The sequence below is a fragment of the Carettochelys insculpta genome, chromosome 5 (genome assembly GCF_033958435.1).
Source record: "Carettochelys insculpta isolate YL-2023 chromosome 5, ASM3395843v1, whole genome shotgun sequence".
Lineage (NCBI taxonomy): Eukaryota > Metazoa > Chordata > Testudines > Carettochelyidae > Carettochelys > Carettochelys insculpta.
Window position 1 is genome coordinate 90,725,673 of NC_134141.1, and position 20,276 is coordinate 90,745,948.

Below are 20,276 nucleotides of genomic sequence, written 5' to 3' on the forward strand. Positions count from 1 at the left end.
ATTTATTTCTCTTTAAATTTTCTATATGGAATGACAAATTGTGCTGTTTTGGTGATTAAGGCCTTAGTTTTGTCATGATTTTTCACAAATAAAAATATTATATGCACAATGAGTGATGTGACATGATTTTTAAAGTAGAATTCCTTATATTTATTTAAATGGGGGGTACTTCTTAAACACTAATAAGGAAAAGTCCTTGCTAGTTTTATGTAATTCATTATTTCATTCCTTATGTGCGACTTCTGCAGAGTTTACTGAAGCAAATTCTGAGTAAAGACTGGGTTCATAATATTATTTAGCTCTTATACAGAACTTTTCATTTGTGGCTCTTAGAGTGTTTTATAAATGAGGTAAGCACCATTATCTCTGTTTTACATATAGGGAAACAGAAGTGGAGGGACTTGTGCAAGATTGCCCAGTAGCTGAGCTGGAAATGGAACTTAGGTCTCCTACCAAGTTATTTATTTGTAGTTACACACTGTAGGGTAAGATTCATCTGTGTACTACAGTTGGTATTGTTCAGACACCTCAAAGTAGTGTGTAGAAAAGAGTCTCTTCCATAATTTTCAATGTTTTTTTTAATGTTTAATAACTCTTAACTTCAATAATGCTACTCTGACACTGGATGGGTAAAAAGTTTGTTCCATTACCATTTCTCCCTTAATAGTAAAGTACAAATGTGGTACATGTAAAACATAAGTGAAGGAAACTATAGATGTTGTTATCTGAAGTTCAAAGATAGACTTTGAAAAGTGTAAGTTGTGCTGAAATTCATTTTACTAATAGCTAGGCTGTTTGGTAGCCTAGAGGTATGAAAAGCATGAATCTGAATTCAGATGACCTTGGAATTTAAAGGTGTTTAAAATCCAAATCAGAATCCAAATCTTTTTGTAAGTGGCTTCTGCCTTTATAAGGAACAATCAAAGCACCGTATCCAAAAACATAAAATCTTTGGGCTGTTTAAGATCCTAATCCAGACTTTGCAACCTGAGCCCAACTATCAATTTAAACATTAAAATTGTTCAGGCGCAAACAAAAGTAGTGAGGTTGCATGCAGGATGATCACAAATGAGGTGAGATTTTTTTGAGATTTGCATCAATATGAAAAAATGTCTAAACCACATGTTATGGTACATCAGCCAAAAGAAAATGAAATGGGACATGAGATCACCTCTCCTTACCAGAAAATTGTACCAAACTAATTTGGGGTGTCCTGTTTGGAATCATTAATAAAAATGGATTAGAGACAGGAGTCCTCTTTAAAGGCATATGTTTATGGTTTGGTTTGCATTTTGAAACAGAGCTTAATCAAAGTGAAATTACTAAACCAAGAAATAAATTTTTCAAGGTGGTATATTTTTGGTCTGTCTGTCTATGCTTTTCCTCTTTTCAAGGATCTTTTAAGCAATACACATCTGACAATGTGCATCTCAAAAACATTTTGAATCTTGAGATATTTCTGAAATTTGAAAGAGCTTTTTCTTAGTACACAGCCCAAAATTTTTTTTTTGTGGAGCTATAGTGGGGCAGGGGACAAACGAACAAACTTAATCAGGAAGTAATCCAAATACACTGTATCTCTATAACTGAGAATTTGTTCCAGAGGGAAATGATATATTTTCTTACTTTTCATCAAACATTTTTCATCAAACATGTGAAGGCGCAGCCTTGAAACTGAATGTCACTGTATCATTCATCCAAACTGATTTCAATGCATCTGTGTTCAAAGTTATTTGCATTTTATTCCATGTTTAAAATACTGATTATTTTGAGATTTTATAATCCACCAAAAACCATTACCTTGTCACTGGCAAATAAGCATTGAGTTCTCTATTACTCTGAAACAACTTCTCTAAAAAGCAATATGGTCAGCTGATGTGGCTCTGAAGTATAATTCAGGACAGACCTAGTTCTGTGCCTGCTGTGCTACTGACTGGCTATTTGACTCAGTTCATTTTGTCCATTCACCTCTCTGTTTCCCCTTAACCTCTGTCTTGTCTAGTCAGATTGCAAAATTGAACATTTTGAAACTCTGAAGTAAAGGCAGACACAGAACCTTCCTGTATGGCGTTCTCCTGCCTTAGCCATTACCCCACTCCCTCCCACCCCCCCACAAACTTTCTATAGTAACTGCTTTATTCTTCGCGTGACCATCCGCCCTGTTTTGGCGGGGACAGTCATATATTCCAGGAGTCAGGAAGGCATCCCGACTTATTTTAACAAAGGGCTAATTGTCCTGTATTCCCTTTTCCTAGGTCAGTGCAGCCACAGTTGCAGATGCCAGGTGTGAGCCAGAGAGCATGCATAACATGTACTGACCAGCCAGATGTGTAGGCAGCAGCAGGAGAGGGAGCCTGCAGGGGCTGTGCCATAAGTAAGGCAGGGAATGCTGGGGTGAGGGGGGTAGTGTGTGTGCCCCACAGTCCTTTTTAAGATTTTAAGGGGGACTTGGTGCCTGGGGTAGATGCCTCTCCAGCCAGGGAGAACCACCCCACCCCTCAAGGAAGGGCTGCAGCCCAGTTCCAGGCTGCAGCTTGGGACAGCCGGGAGCCTCACCCATGGGGCTGCAGCCCAATTCCCAGGTCCCCGCAGCATGTGGAGAATTTGGAAACCTTACCTGCAGCGCTGCAGTCCTGTTCCTGGTGCCCTGTGGCTTGCGGATGCTGGGAGCCTCATGCACGGGACTGCAGCCCTCTTCCAGGCTCTCCACAGCATGGGGAGAAGCTGAGAGCCTCACATGCGAGGTGCAGCCCTGTTCCTGGCTCCCCACATGAGAAGTTCAGGTGTAGCAAAGGCATGAGTCTTTCTCAATATGAGATTATCTAAATTAGCATTTTAAACACTTCAGTGGTGGGGGAGGGGGCTATTTTTGAAAATTAAGGCATTTTTCCCATCTGTTATCATAAAAAAATCAGAATTGCTTTTGGACATGGTAACATCTCTCCTAAAAAGAGTTACTAAAATATTAAGTAATAATATTTCAATTGCTCAGGCTCATACCTAAGTAGTTACATGCAGGATGATCACAAATGAGGTAAGATGTCTTTGACATTTGCATCAATATGAAAAAAGGTCTAGCACTACTAATTCAGTAATCTGACTTTCTAAATAATCTCATCTACTTCAGTTGAGCTCCAAAAAGCAATAGGAAAGTGACTTTCAACTGGTTTAAAATTAAACTGGATGCAAACAGGGTGCAGACCATACAGTTAAAAGTGGGACAGAGGCTCTAGAAAATAACACAACCCTGATTCTCTGAGAGAGGTAGCCATGTTACTCTCTATCTTCACAAAACAAAAAAATAACAGTCCTGTAGCACTTTAAAAACTAACAAAATAATTTATTAGGTGATGAGCTTTGGTGGGACACACTCACATTCAGAATTTCCAGATCTGAAGAAGTGGCTGAGTCCCACGGGAGCTCATCACCTCTTAGTCTTAAAAGTGCTACAGGACGGCTTTTTTGGTTTTCTGAGGTTCTCAGTATTTATCCCCCAACAGGTCAATTCCACTGCAAAGTTTTTGAGAAAATCATTCCTTTAATATTCACTATTTGTACCAACATTGAAGAAAAATATAGCAGGGACCCAATCCTGCAAACATTCTCTGTGCACGTCTCTCACTAATTTTCATTACTTAAGTGGGGATTTTTCCATTTGGGGTGGCCTGCAAGATTGGAGTCTAAGTTACTAATATTCAGTGGAAAGGACCACTACTATAGCCATTAATAAATAAATATGTACAGGAATATTTCTGAATGTAGTATAATGGAAGAAAACTGAATCTTATAATGAAGTATAGTAATTTTTACAAGCAAGGTACATATAAATGCACCTTTAATGTAGGTGTGGAAGACAGAAAACTTAATTAACTACACCGTATTTGTAGTAATATTGTTATAAAATGTGAAAGGTAAGATAAATTGCTTCAGAATGGAAATTTTAACTCCTTTTAAATATGAACTTTTGTTAAAGACGGACCATAATGAGGTTTGATAGTAGGTTCTTCAGGGAACCAGTAAATTTTGAGTGGACAGTAGACTAGTATCTTTGACTTACTGATACCTCCTGTTCCTTTAATTCTTTATGTATGTGTTTGTATCATTAAAAGATCTATAGTAGAAATAATAATTGCACTGGATCATTAAAACATCTGTCTGATTATTTATCTTTACATTTGAAATTTAAAAATTGCTTCTTTGGGGTTAACAGTAAAAAAAAAAATAAATTCCATCTATTATTAAGGTCTACACACTCTCACAACATTAGATTCCCATCCGTTCAAAGATATCACCTCCCAGCATAAAACAAAAATTATCGCACAAACCAATGAATACAAAAGCACTATATCCCCCTTTCCATTCCACATAAAGAACATGATCCAAAAGTCATTGAAATGACAGGAAAGACTGATAAAGGCTTCAGAGGTGTTTAGGTCAAATCCCTAGCCTTCAACTCTTCTCAGAAGCCCTAGAAATATCTGACTTTTGCAGTGTACTGTAATGGTCAACAAATCTGGGCTAATTTAAATTAACAGAATTTCAACTGCAAAAGTCATAGTATTTTACAAGAAAAACTATATTGATTTGTTTGATACCACAAATATGAAAATCTCATTTATAAATCTGGGAGGTCTAAAAGAAATCTTTAATTTAGATATTTAATATTCAATATTTAACATTCAATTGTTGCAAAATTTACATAATTATTTTAGTAACTGTAAGCTCAGAACCTTTGTCATTTAAAACATGGGAATAAAATACATTGTTGCTGTTTTGTATTTCAGAAGTAAAGTTATCATTCTACAATTGATATTTGGGGTGGATAGGTAAGGCAATGAGGATGCAGAAGCAGACAGTAAGACTTCTTTTTTAAAGGCATCAAATACGGTATTAGTGTTAAGCAGAGGGTTCTGCTTGTGTCAGAACATCACTTCCATGGAAACATGGAAGACACATTTTTGTAATCTACAGCTGATGCTGCCAGATTTTGTTGGCAGAATATTCCTAGGCAAAGTATAGTGGCTTTGAAATTGCGCCAATATAGTTTCCAAACTCTTTTAAAATACATATATAAAAATTCTATCCATTCTTATTATCTCTATTCAAAATAAATCGTGTGTGTGCGCGCACACTTTTGTAGGAGGACTGGAAACAATTTTAGACTGTTACTCTGATCAACTTGCTCTTGCCTTCTTTCCTAGGAAGTGTGTAGAGAGCTCTGGTGCCTCAGCAAAAGTAACCGCTGTGTTACTAACAGCATTCCAGCAGCTGAGGGTACTCTTTGCCAGACAGGGAGCATTGAGAAAGGGGTGAGTTTAAATGATTTATTGTTTTAGGAGAAATTGAAACACTGCAAAAATGAAAAACTGAAAGTGCTTACTCTTTGATGCTTAGATGACATGCACTAATTCAGAATATATTTACATATTGACCTTCTGCCTAGTGGAAAAGTCCTAAATAATTTGATAGAAAATATTATTTGAAAAAAGCAGTATCTATAATTTAATGTGAATTTGATCCCTGTTATAGAATTCTGTAGGGTGGCTGGAAAAATATGCAGAAAGGGTACTAGACTCTATCAAATTCTTTTGGTTTTCAAATAAAATTTCCATAAAAACGCTATTGGTTTCATCTTTATTAAATTCTATAGTACTCTTCCATAACGAATTATTTTAACTCTGGGCTCATCGTGTTTTCATGAATGAGGTATGACATATATCTGGAGACTGAAAGTTTTTATTTTGCTCAAAGAAAAAATATTCTTTCAGCAATAAGCCAAATCACTCAGGCGTTTAAAAAAAAACGCTGTCAGAGTAAAAGAGTCCTTTATGGTCCCACATTTACCACTGACAGCTGTTTTGGCTTTTAGAGTTGTTTCTATAAAACCCTGTTGTTTTCATAACTACTCAGTTTTAAAGGACTTTTCCATGAGAGCTGATAAACTTGCAGATAATAAGGTTTAACGGTGATAGCTGTAGAAAGTAATTCTTACAATGGGGATACACACAGATTTATTTTCTTTTGTCTCAGGTCTACAAAATCTGTGTATATATGTCTGCACATGCATATTTTTAATAAAAATGTAATACTTTGTTTGGTTAGTAAAGATGTGTATTTATTTTTTTCCATGGAAAGGTTTTATGGCTGAAAATTTATTTTATAACTAGAGGCCAGAGTCTATTCAGAACTTATAAGCTAAAACAGAAATTATTTTAAAATAAATGAATTTACTGAATAGAGACACAGACTTGAAATAACTTGAGTTTCATTTGCAAGTTAATACACACTTTACTTAGGCTTGCTCAAATTGACAAGAGTAATTCTATAGAACCATTACCATAATTTCCTGGGAGTTTGCCAAAGCTACATTTGCAGAACAGTCCCTAAAATTTACTGCTCCAGATGGATTTATGCTAACAATGACTACTGTCATCTTTCCTCAGTTCTGACTCTGACTCTGCCATATTAGCTGAGCTAGTTTAAAAAAACTGCACTACATTTCGGATTACCATCTGATGCTTAAATAAAGAGAATAAAAGCTTTTGGGGAGCTGTCATACCTTATTAATCCTTGCTGGTGACTTGATTCAGAACATGCTGAGTTTAGAAGTATTGGTAAACCATGTTAAATCATTTCTTTGAGATCATTAAAGTAGTATTTACAGTTAGCTAAAAAAATATGGAGATCTTCAGGTTACCAGAAATGACTGTTTATTAGAGTAACACAAAATGATACCATCCTTATTTATAATCAGTAGTCTAGGTTTACTTTGGAATCATCTGCCTTTGCCAGTGATTAGAATCAATTTACCTCTCTTTCTATGTCTAAACTCACAAAACTACAGTGATGAAGTAAAGATGCTTTAAAACACTATTAGAGTCCATTTGCCAGAGGTTGAAATCATCCTCTTTGCTATAAAATATCATGTCACCTCATCAATGACTTATTCCATCATTGTAGAAGTCACAGGAGCATGTGTTTTTTTGCAAATGTAAAATTATCCATCACATGAAACAGTAAAGAAGCTCATCTGTGAATTGAAGCTTCAAAGTACTGTATCCTGTAAATTAATAATCTCTGATAGCAAAAAGCCGTAAAGCACAAATCCTTTCCAAGCATGTAGTTATTTTCCACACACTAAGGAGACAACAATAGCTTACATTTCAGTAATACCTACTGTTGTTATTTGTAACAACAACAACAACATGTATTTTGAAGGCCACTACTAAGTTGGGCCCCACTGAACTAGGCACAGTCCAATAATATAACAGGACAGTATCTATGCTAAAAAGCCGAATTGTATTTAAACATATTCAGAAAACCAGTTTCTGCTTTCAGTTTAATGGGGGGTAAATTCTGAGCAAATGTGTTAAGTCAGTGACATTACTCCATATTTACAATGATATAAATAAGAGCAGAATTTACTCTGTTGTTCAAGAGTGTGTAGTAATGGCCTATCTGCAGAGCTGGCAGCAATATCTGTAATTAAGAATACCTAAAGTTTTTATTACAAGGCCCTGTTTTCAATAAGGTTGCCAAACTTTAACCGTTTGGCTGAAATTGTTATGCAAATTCTGCCTGCTTTGGAAGTTTAAATAGAAATAGTTCATCTATTTCTGACAAAGACATTAGAGAATAATAGTTCTTCCAATGTAAAAATTCTTACAGTTCCTTTATTGAGAAGCTCTAGTTTTGCCATGCTTCGGTGCAGGGACTTGAAATTTGGCAAGGTGTCACCCTGGGCCAGAATTGTGCCTTTTGCTTTCCCTGTGAAAACCCAGCCAGATTTAGTTAAGGTAGGAGCCTTAGATATTATCTTTTGTCCTTATGTCATGCACTGCAGGTGTTCTGATGCTGCTACTGCATAATATTACATATATAAAATGTACTATGTTAAAACTCTCTAGGATTATTATTTTTCATGCATTTATACATTTGTCATACGTTTTTGTCATTATATTTAAGCAACTCAAAAAGCATTAACTTTTTCTTAAGCTTATCAGTCTGGACTTACTTTAGTCAGTTTACCAAAGTCCTCACAATCTGCTTCAGATTTGAAAGAGGTGATGAATTGCATGCCATGATAAAAGTTACAGACAAGCAAAAGAAGGTACTGAAGGTAAAGAAGGTAATGAACCCATTTTCAGATGAAGATAACTATTGAGATTTATTTGTAGACACTTTGTTCATCATTGTTTGAGGTATTTATGTACAGGGTTGAACTATTACTGCTGATTTAAACTGCTTTTAAATCATGCCTCCCACTACATCTTGATCACTTCTGCTCTCCTTGATTACATTGCATCCAAGTTTTTTCCCATTATTTTGTTTTCCTTAATCTACAAGCACATTTTGATGATTGTGGTAATGAAAGTCAGTCAATAGGTTATTCCTTGGAAATTGATATAATTGACAGTGTAAGGGGTACACAGCCAAGTGTCCAGAGCCAGATTAAGAAAGTTGCTGTAGGGTTTTCAGCCTAGGGCAGGTGACTCCATGTTTTGACCCCAAAATATAGTTAATCTGGCCCTGCAAGGTTCTTGCATTAAATTTAACTCAGAAAATTGTAAATGAACAGTATGAATGGCTTAGGTTTTAAATAAGAGGTTGTTGCCCACAAAGTGTAAATACACTGTACAGAAAGAAGTGTCAATAGAAAGCTTACTTGCTGGATACTGAACTACACATAAATTAACAATGTTATGAAACCTACAGTTGCAGCACCATCACTGACTTTAAGATGATTTTTGCACTTAAATTCAACTTCTTAGTTTTGTATGAAAAAGAAGTTCTCTCTCTCTCTCCCTCTCTCTTTAGCACCTGGCGTTATCTTTATAGCAGAATAGCACAGATAGTTAATAACATAGATAGAAGAAGAAAAAAAAAGAAGCAGTAAACATAGTTTGACTGTTCTGTAGTATTCCAGAATGGTATGATGTACCAGAGAACACCAGTACATCTGGCCAGAAAAGTTAAAATAAAATTTAGGATTCTTACTTTTTATCATCAGATTTTTAAAAAATACCACATGATAATATTCTCATTCAATTTCTTGTTTTTATATAATTTTTAATTAAAAAACAGAAGTTCCCCAACAAAAATTGTTAAAATGGAGTTAAGATTGTTCATATATACCAGTAGTGTAGGGTAGAATACATTACAAAGATACTGTGACTATCTTAGATCAAAGTCTTATAAACCAAGGAAATGCACATATAAGATTAAATTAAAAAGAAAGCCATATATGCTAAGGAACAGAAATATGCAATTAGAGCTTATTAGCAACTTTAAGTGTGCCCTGCAGTGAAAGCAAAATGAAAAATAAAAAGAAATTGTAATATGACATTAAAATCAGTTTAATTTGTAAAAATAAATATTAAATGCCTTAATTATAATTGTATAGCTATTGTATGGTGTCACAACAGGGTTGGCACTAAGGTTGTGTGTCCTAAATGCTACAATTCCATGCTTTAACTTGTTTAGATTTCTTTTAAGTTTAACTTGAATGCTGAATTTCCTGTTTCTACAATGATTGGTTGGGGATAATTATGGTCTTTTTGTAATATATTTTACCCTAAATTACTGATATATGTGTGTGTGTGTGCATGCGCGTGTGTGTGTGTGTATATATATATATATATATATATATATATATATATATATATAGTCTAAATTTTCATTCTTTTAATGTAGCTTTTACAGGAATTATGTATTAAATACTGTATCTATCTCTGTGTGGGTACTTATTTGATCCTCCTCAACATTGTACTTGAATTTCCATGCACTTGTAATAGGCTTATAACATTGATGCTTACCTTTAATGGATGAAATGATTATTGCCTACTTTATTATTACAAATATCAGTGTTGTTAAAAAGAATAAAACTCTTCATACATAATTTACTGAACTACTTCTTTACACAGTACATAACTAATCTGTGGAAAAGATTTCCTCAAAATATTGAGAAGAGCTTGACAGGATTCCATAGAAAGTTAGACATGTGTATGAATGATATGGGTATCCATAGTTACATTAGAAAGGAAAATATGTCTGTATAGAAACCCTCATGCTTTAGGGCATAATCCAGTCACTAACTGTCTGGATTTAGGAAAAGACACTCCAAATCTACAGACAGATCCATGAATATCTGCATAATCTCCATTCATCAGGTTTAGTTAGAATCACAGGCACCTTTTCACAGGAAGAGTTGAACCCTACTTCCCCGAAGGAAAAATTCCATCCAGACTGCTAGTTAGCAGGGATTATGCTTGCTCATGTCAGTTTTGTTTCTCTTAGAGCAGTGGCTCCCAACCTTTTTGAGACGGCGACCCATTTTGATGATTCAGTAAAACTTTGTGACCCAAGACAATTCAAAACCAGGGAAGTGGGGGAAAGGAGGTTCTCCCTGGGGTGGGGGGAAAAATTATAACTCTTGATTCAGACACGCACACACACCCCTGCAGCCAGGCTTAAACCCCTCACAGACATAAAACACTCCCCACCAGCTAACTCACTTGAATGCCATAGCTGCCCCTTCATTGCTCCTTTGTCAGGCTGCCACCACCTCTACATGGATCCCCCCCAGCCCTCCTACTCCCTTCCCTCACCTGCAGTGCAGGCTGTTCCCTGCCCTGCTGCACTGAAATGGGACTCTGTTTAATTGGTTTAATGGTTGGAGCCCTACTGCCAGCCATTAAACCAGTTAAATTTAGTTCCATTGCAGCGAGGCAGGGCAGGGACTGGGAGCCAGAGGAGAGAGTGGTAGCAGTGGCAGGAGCCGCACACAGCTCTTTAAAGGCCCAGTCAGCAACCCATAGAAAATCTAATGGCGACCCATATTTAGGTCCTGGCCCATAGGTTGGGAATCACTGTCTTGGAGAAAGACCCTGCATTTTGAACTGAGATTTAAAATATTTCACCTCAGACGTTTTGAAGGGGCACATAAGCTCCTTTTTCCTTCTAGCTGATGAAGTATGAGTTTTTGTGAACAAAAATATGAAGCACGCCAGCAGCCCTGCTTAAAAAGAAGCTATATTAAAGGTAGACAGCTACAAAAATCCTTATAGTGTAGACAAATGTGAAAAAGTGACTAGCATGCATGTGGTTAGCAAAATAAGAAGGCCAAAGGTCTCAATTGTTTATGATGATGCTAAACTCTCATGTGTCTCTGTGTGCTTGGTTTGTAAATACCGCTGTACATAAATGTACTTGTTGAAGGTAAATTACAGTCTATTGATAGTGCCATGTTGTTCCAATGTTAGTTCATTATAATGATGCCTGTAGCACCTCCTTATATCAAAGCACATTTGACAATTTGGAATGGACTTCTTGTTAAGGAATATAATTTTCGGATTACCGTCCTTACCTGCATTAATTGAAAAGAGTGTTTCACTTTACTGAAAGCCACATCCTGTAATCCTTACTCATATAAAACACCTGTTGAAAATTGGAATTTTGCCTGAAAAACTTCAGGCTACATTCTGCTCTCAGTTACTCTGTTGAAAATCCAGAGTAGGTATGTTCATCTTAAGTTGAGCATAGAAAGCAGAGTTTGGGTCTAAGTAAGGAATGCAGGATTTGACCTCCATATTATGTAAATAAGATTTGTCATACTGGATTTATGAGAAGATAAAATCACTGTAATTTGCTTCATTTTATAATGGATTCCTTGCTTCATACTTACATTATGTATGTTCAGAGTATGTAACATATTGCAGATGCTCAGCTATTGTTTGAAAAATATTAATTATGCATGTTCATCCAGTCTCTGAAAAAATGGTAGCCAACATGTATAATTATTTTCTATACCTCACCCCTACTGTCTTGGCATTGCTTTTATTATGTCTGCAGTGTTAGTGTACTGAAATACTGCAACAAATTCCTCTTCCGTTGTAATTTCACACAATTTTTTTAATAAAAGAAGATATTGTCATAAAAATTCTTTAATGGGGAACATTCTCTGTTGCATTATCAAGCCATTAGTTGAATAGTAGGTGCAGTGTTTTTTCATAAGCATTCTTAAAAACCGATCTTAATTTCTAAAAGCTAAAAGAATTGAAAAGACATCAGTCATGTTTAATGACAAAATTGTGAGTATGGTTGTGAAAAGAAAAAAAGGAAAGTCTTTAAACAAGCTCTCGATGTATGTTAAGGATTTATAATGCAGGACTTAGCTAAAGATAATTAACAAATCACAAAACCCTCACCAAGGTCTAAATATGGCTAGAAAAAGTAGAATTTCAGTCTGTTATCTATAGAGGGAATGCTAATGCCTACAATTGGTCATTGTCTGACCTTTATATTTTTCTGTCCTGATAACTCTATCAGCCTGAAAGCTAATTCTGTGTTTTCTGTAAAATCTTTCAGTGGTGTTATCAGGGAGAGTGCGTACCTTTTGGCACTTGGCCCCAGAGCATAGATGGGGGTTGGGGTCCGTGGTCAATATGGGGAGAGTGCAGCAGGACCTGCGGGGGAGGAGTCTCCTCATCCATAAGACACTGTGACAGTCCAGCGTAAGTAGCTAAAGTAAGCCGGAGCCAACAAAAAGACACATTTGGAAAGTATTCAAAATTGTGGTTTCACATATTATCTGTAAAAATGTTTCACTAGTGTGCCAACACATGTCTTAAGACGAGCAGACAGAAACAGCTATACAGGAGAAGTTTGCTAAACACTGTTTAACATTTTTTAAATGTATACATTATACATGTACTGTAAAGAAAGTGAAGCTTTATATTTAGCAGTAACCAGAAAAACTTTCTTCCACAAACCATTTATGTAATGTAATGGTGTACATTATGTTTACATTACATTATGTAAAATTAACTTATCTATGCCTTAGATATACTTCTCTCTTCTCGAAATCTTATGTCTATGATGTTCATACAGAATATAAAATAACTATTGCTATTTACGAAAAAAGAGCAGCAAATATGTCAAGGTTTAGGAATGTCAAGAATAACATGCAATCGTAATGAGTATAAATTAGTGCCCATGTAATACATTATGCCATATCACATCTGATACTAATAGTTCTCCAGAGCTGTCACTCCCCACTGACTCTTTATATGGTTTGACTACTCCTCTCCCCACCACTATCTGAAAAGTCAAGAGAGCTCTCTTCTTCCCCACTGCTGCTGTCATGTCAGTTTTCTTGTTGTCTAAGCTCCTGTCATCTCTGTCTAATTCTTTCTGTCCTATACCGTGTTCCAGGGAATGTCTATCCAGGCACGTGGTAATCTTTCTCTTTTCACCACTTGCCATTTTAAGCTCTGAGCTTCTTTTTTTTCCCCCAGATAGTCCTCACACCCCCCAGCCCTTCCCTTCTCCCCACTTGCTTTTTCTACTACTGCTTTCTCTTTTCAGATTTCTTAACACCTTTTCATCTTGGCTGTAGTTATTTATAGGCTGGGACACTTGTCTTCAGCTCTAGTTTGTTTTTTTTTTTTGTCATCCCTGGTTCTGTCAATTTCTATCCCCAACACTGCTCTCATAAGACTGAATTCTCTTCAATACAGCAAGTGACTTAAATATATGATTTTAGAGCAATGTTATTTAAGTATGATATGGAATACCCATGAAATGGTCAGTTGTTAAATACATTTTCTAGCTACCTATAGGTATTTAATTACTTTTAAAATAAAGCAGAACACAAAGATTTTTTTTCTTTTACCTGCTTTTAACTTGATTATCATCAGCCAGTCATGTGGTGCCTAATTAAACTCCCACCGAAGTCTGTGTAGGCTTTCCTTGGACTTCAAAGCTGGATAAGGCCTGGATGACATTGGGCACCAATTTCTGTTCAGGGACACTAATGTAAATCTGGACTGACTCTGTGGCTTCAGTGGAGTTACTCCAGGTTCACAGCTGTGTAATGTAGATCATAATAATACAATTGGTCTAGAAAGAATGTAGCCTTAGTTACTGACCTTATCATAAGACAAAATCTACAGGTTTAATTTGTAAAATTAATACATAATGGTTGGCCACTATTCACTGTAATGTTGAAAGGCAAGCATGAATAAACAGAAAGAAAGAATATATGTTGTTTGAAGTTTTATTGTGTGTAATTTAATTTTAGAGTTTGTGAAACTATGCAAACTACATAAATATTATATAAATGTAGGATTTTCAAAAGTGCTCTTAAGTGCTTTATTTCTGCTCCTATTGAAGTAAATGGTCAAATTTGTCTTGATTTTGGTGGGAAGAGGGTGAGGACAATTTGAAGCACTTTTGAAAATTGTAGTATAAATTATATATATGCAATTGTATTTATTTATATCCTATATATGCAATATAAAGCTATGTATACAAGACATAATACAAGACATAAATGTTCTTTCAGACCTTCTGGTGGAGGAAAATACTGTCTTGGCGAAAGGAAGAGATATCGGTCCTGTAACACAGATGTGAGTAAAACCATAGTCAGCTATAACAATTAACCAACTGTCTGCTTTTTCTCTCTGGAATCAATGGAATCACTGCATTTCACATTTTAAGAGGGAGTGAGAGCTGTTGTTCAGCTTGCTGGGAAAGAGGGAATAGCATACTTCACAGCCAGGAGGCAGTGAGGCTCAGAAGAAAAGAAGGGGACAATGTTTACCCAAGACCAGAATGGCTGGGGAACTGAAAAATGGCAAGCCTAGGCAGAGCAGTTCCTACCCTTACTAGCCTTGAGCTGCATCTACACGTGCACGCTACTTCGAAGTAGCGGCACCAACTTCGACGTTAGGCGGCAAGACGTCGAAGTCGCTAACCTCATGAGGAGATAGGAATAGCGCCCTACTTCGACGTTCAACGTCGAAGTAGGGACCGTGTAGACAATCCGCGACCCGCAACGTCGAAATTGCTGGGTCCTCCATGGCAGCCATCAGCTGGGGGGTTGAGAGATGCTCTCTCTCCAGCCCCTGCGGGGCTCTATGGTCACCGTGGGCAGCAGCCCTTAGCCCAGGGCTTCTGGCTGCTTCTGCGGCAGCTGGGGATCTATGCTGCAGGCACAGGGTCTGCAACCAGTTGTCAGCTCTGTGTATCTTGTGTTGTTTAGTGCAACTGTGTCTGGAGGGGCCCTTTAAGGGAGCGGCTTGCTGTTGAGTCTGCCCTGTGACCCTGTCTGCAGCTGTGCCTGGCATCCCTATTTCGATGTGTGCTACTTTGACGTGTAGACGTTCCCTCACTGCGCCTATTTCGATGTTGGGCTGAGCAACGTCGAAGTTGAACATCGACGTTGCTGGCCCTGGAGGACGTGTAGACGTTATTCATCGAAATAGACTATTTCGATGTCGCAACATCGAAATAAGCGATTTCGATGTTGGCTGCACGTGTAGACGTAGCCTTGGAGTGACAAAATACCTGGTTTGGTCAGGACCTGCTGTGGGCATTTCGCTAGCTACTCCTTTCTAGAAAGGCTGAAAAGGAATTTTTTCCTTACCACCAGATATTCTTAGGAAATTTTTACCTTTCCCATTGGCTCGGGGGCGGGGGAGCTTTGTTGTAGTAAGTAGAGAGAGGTGTTTGGCTGTGATGTTGAATATCATTATGGCTGTGTCTACACGTGCACGCTACTTCGAAGTAGCGGCACTAACTTCGAAATAGCACCCGTCGCGGCTACACGCGTCGGGCGCTATTTCGAAGTTAACTTCGACGTTAGGCGGCGAGACGTCGAAGTCGCTAACCTCATGAGGGGATCGGAATAGCGCCCTACTTCGACGTTCAATGTCAAAGTAGGGACCGTGTAGACAATCCGCGTCCCGCAACGTCGAAATTGTGGGGTCCTCCATGGCAGCCATCAGCTGGGGGGTTGAGAGATGCTGTCTCTCCAGCCTGTGCGGGGCTCTATGGTCACCGTGGGCAGCAGCCTTTAGCCCAGGGCTTCTGGCTGCTGCTGCTGCAGCGGGGGATTCATGCTGCATGCACAGGGTCTGCAACTCGTTGTCGGCTCTGTGTATCTTGTGCTGTTTAGTGCAAGTGTGTCTGGGAGGGGCCCTTTAAGGGAGCGGCTGGCTGTTGAGTCCGCCCTGTGACCCTGTCTGCAGCTGTGCCTGGCACCCTTATTTCGATGTGTGCTACTGTGGCATGTAGACGTTCCCTCGCTGCGCCTATTTCGATGTGGTGCTGCGCAACGTCGATGTTGAACATTGATGTTGCCAGCCCTGGAGGACGTGTAGACGTTATTCATCAAAATAGCCTATTTCGATGTCGCCACATCGAAATAGGCTACTTCGATGTAGGCTTCACGTGTAGACGTAGCCTATGTGAGCATGGGTCAGATGTCCATTTCAGGAAATGTATATGGGATAAATGGCTTGGTAAAGGACTGAAAAGAAGATAGTTAAAGGCATGGACTTTGTGGTGGTATTCAGGGCTTTGATGAATGGTAAGCCCAGGAGCTAGCCCCCCTCATCTTAGCCCATCTTAACCCTCATTTGAGGTAGAAAGGACCGCAAGGTCCCAGCAATGGGTTGGTTGGGAGACCTGGGTCGATAAGTTCTGGTAGAATTCCCTCCCCTGCAACACAAACACACCCTCCTGAGTAGGTAGTTAATGATCATGGAGGTACTTGCACTGTACACTTTGTCTGCCAGGTAGTCCCAGACATCTAATTAAATTGTGTCCTGATTAAAACCATCTCAAGTTCTCCTGTCCTCCTTCTGACATAGTTGGGACAACTGGTTCAAGTCCACTGACTTCAGTGAAGATATAGAAGAATTTCATTTTTCATTCTGTATGCATCTGAACAGTCTGATGTCATATCAAATGTTTAGACAAATAAATATTGGAGTATCTTTATAACAAATGTTAATTCTGTATAATTTTTCTTTACCCTCCCGTCATCGAAGATCATCCACAGAAATTGCTTTAGAATACTTTGGTCTTTTACTTCGACTCAGCCACTTATGCGTTATTGCTCCTCTTAGTCAATATATATTTTTAATTAACAAAAATCCATAAGTAGCATTTAAGGCTTCAATGAAATTGTAACAGGGATGAACTTATCCAACAGAATAAGATACAGCAGATGCACTGGTACTTAGAAGTATAGACATTCTAGGTTAATAATAAAGTACTTCCTGCAAAAAACCTTCATGACTTTGTGTCATGCCATCAACATCTAGAGAGTAATAAATTGTTTTATCTCCAGCATATGCTGAAATGTGGTGCACAACTACAGTTAACTAGTCAAAAACTTCCCAACTGAATTTTTGCTGGGGAAAATGCCTTGAAAATATTAAAAATGAAATATTTTATTTCGTTTAGCAAGGGAAAAAACTTCTCATTACTTGCTTATGTGAGTTCACGATGAACAAGGAGTATATTAAATGAAGGATTTCAGTGCTTCCCCTCAATATGACTATTCCTCCATGAAATGTCCAATTATTTTCCTCTTTTATCTTCCCTCTCCTATCCCATCCATATTTTCCAACACAACAGAATACATTTTCTTTTCCCCTAAATGTGTGTAAAATGACTGTGGTGTGGAAGTGTGAATATTGCTTTTGCAGCAAGACTTTGCTTTGTACCCTTTGGGGATCATCAGAGTTTGACAGCCCACAGGAGGATTAACAAAGGCAAGAGTAACATCATCAATGGAGTTAGTACATTCATTTCTGGACATATGCTCTTCTTCCTCTCTCCCTGACCCCGGGATGGTTAGAGGGACCAGAGAGAGCAGGAGCATAGGAGTGGACTTACGTATGAATAAGAGCCATGGCTCCTACAGCAGTATTTAAATCCTGCCTCTGTCAATTGTCCTGTGCATTATTGGAGGCACAGCTAATCCAAGCCACTGTTGATGCCTCAGACAGAAATCCCTGAAGGGGCGATTGATCCTACCCCTGCTCTCCAAATCTGTGCAGCTCAGATGGGGCGGAGCTTTGAAGCAAGAGACAGGAATATCTTCCTACCCCTAGCACCAGTGATTACTTCCTCCTCCCCCCAAGTGGGATTTTTACCACAGCCTGACCACTTCTCTGCTCTTATGTGCTGCTCCATTTCCTTATGGTCTACTCTTGGCAGTGGGCCCCAAGTGTCCTAAGCTATTGAAGACTGAATAGAAGTACAAAGAAGGGCTGGGTACCGTTGCTATATGGGATTTTAGGTTTATACCACTAAAGACACGTCTACACTAGCCCCTGCCTTTCGAAAGGGGCATGGCAACGAGCAAGGTTGTAAGATGCTAATGATGCACTGCCATGAATATGCAGTGCCTCATTAGCATAATGGTGGCTGCAGCGATGCAGAAGTGCCACTTTCGAATCATGCACCGCCCATGTAGATGGGGGCCTTTCGAAAGGACCCCCCAGTCTTCGAAAACCCCCTATTCCTATTTAGTTTTAGGAATAAGGGGCTTTCAAAGACTGGGGGGTCCTTTCGAAAGACCCCCATCTACACGGGCAGCGCACAATTCAAAAGTGATACTTTAGAATCGCCGCAGCCACCATTATGCTAGTGAGGTGCTGCATATTCATGGCAGCGCCTCATTAGCATCTTCCAATCTTGCTCATTACCATGCCCCTTTCAAAAGTCAGGGGCTAATGTAGACTTGGCTTACATGTTTCATGTACCTTACATAACAGGAATTGTATGGGGCTTTATGTGAAATTTTTGTCAGTTTTGCGAAAAAAAAATATGTAAAGTTCTTGAAAACTTCCGTTTCATGTTAGAAAGGAGAATCCTAAATGCCTGTGCACAAATAGGCTATGGTTACTCTACAGCACTCTGTTGACAGATGTCACTGTTGGAAGAGATTTCCCAGCAAAACTTCTGTCAACAGAGTGCGGCCACACACAAAAGCCAATCAGGAGATTGCTCTGCTCTGTCCACGGAGTAGCCAGACTGCCTGACAAAACAGGCTCCTGGAAGCACAGCAGACTGGGCTTCCAATTGTTGTGGACACCCTGTCTGTCTGTCTGTCTGGGGGCATTTACACAGCAGTTTTGTCAACAGAAATCTGTGGATGAAGGCATTAAGCCTCAGTGATTTGAGGCAGAACGCAGTCAGCAAAAGTGCTGAGTTTTTTCGACAAACTGACAAAACCATTTTATGTATAAATGCGTGGTGTGTTTTGTTAACAAAACAGGTTCTGTTGAAAAAACTCTCTAGTGTAACCATAGCCGATGAGGGTGATTTTATATAGATACATATCTGAGAACAGGAGAAGGTTTCAGGCTACACAATCACCTAAAAGTTTGGGCGATGTAGACTTTTTTATTTTTTTTTTTACGTTGTTCACAAAGGTTTGAGGTAGAGAAGAGTATGACAGTCACACTGAAGAGCAAAGGGAGCCTCTAATGTATTGAGCTAGAGCAGGAGTGACAAAACTTTGTCTCACAAGACACATGTGGTTCTTTAACCATTAAAGTGCAGCTCACAAGTCCCCATTTTCTCCCTTCTTCACCCAATTCTCTGCTACCCGACAAGAGTGAGGCAATCTGGGGACCTTTGCCTTGTGTTCAGGTTGGGGATAGGCACATTTGTCCATCAGGGAGAAGAATCTTGAGGCTTCAGTCTTGCAGAATGCACCTGCTGAGGCTTAGGGCTTCAGCAGGAGTGGGGGAGAAGCCCTGAGTCCTGGCTCCTGGCAGGTTCGCTGTGGTTCTCAAACTTCTGAATATCATTGTATGTGCCTTGGAGGGCCAGTAACTATGGCCAGCCTTGGAATAGAGCATTGTTGGACCAGAACTTAGACAAGATGAGCTTGTGGTATGAAGTACAGCTGGTTGAAGTTGACCCCAGGCAAGACCAGAGTTTATGTTGATGGACATAGGAAAGTTTTTGAAGTTTTTGCAGCACAGTGCAATGTTCTCTGGTGGAAGATATGCATCCACAATTGGTCACTACTTAGTTTGTATTTAAGGAGTGCCCTTGGATTCCTTCTTGACTGTAAACTCACATAGCAGTCTCTGGCCATGTCAACATTAACACATTTTTCAAAATATTTTTTGAATGAAGGGGATTTTTTGAAATATGCAGCAGAGTATCCACACGCCCAAAGCATTCTTTCAACAGTAAATCAAAAGAATGAAGAGCTCCTTTTGAAGCATGCTTCCACTCCTGTTTCAGGAAGAGCACCTTCTTTTGAAACCTAAAGAAAATGTGTGTAGACGCTCTGTGGGCCCTTTTTTTTGAAAGAGCAGTCCTCATGGTGCCAGATTTTTTGATCCCTGGCCCATTCTTTTGAAAGGGCAGGGGCTGTGTGCATGCTCTCTATTGGATGAAGTTCTTTTGGAAGAGACCTTCCAGAAGGACTTCATTCAAAAGAGTGCTGTAGTGGAGAAGTA

The 20,276-nt window shown here is 38.7% G+C and overlaps 1 protein-coding gene across 3 annotated transcripts in view; it reads left to right on the forward strand.

Annotated features, from left to right (window-relative positions):
* ADAMTS6 (ADAM metallopeptidase with thrombospondin type 1 motif 6) overlaps nt 1-20,276 on the forward strand; it is a 253,068-nt gene that overhangs the window by 144,878 nt on the left and 87,914 nt on the right. For 2 of the 3 annotated variants that reach the window (XM_074995514.1, XM_074995516.1), the window contains 3 exons: nt 5,202-5,309; nt 12,367-12,512; nt 14,345-14,408. In XM_074995514.1, coding sequence (XP_074851615.1) covers nt 5,202-5,309; nt 12,367-12,512; nt 14,345-14,408 — 318 coding nt within the window. The remainder of the gene's footprint in view (nt 1-5,201; nt 5,310-12,366; nt 12,513-14,344; nt 14,409-20,276) is intronic. The other variant, XM_074995515.1, reaches the window with a different exon arrangement.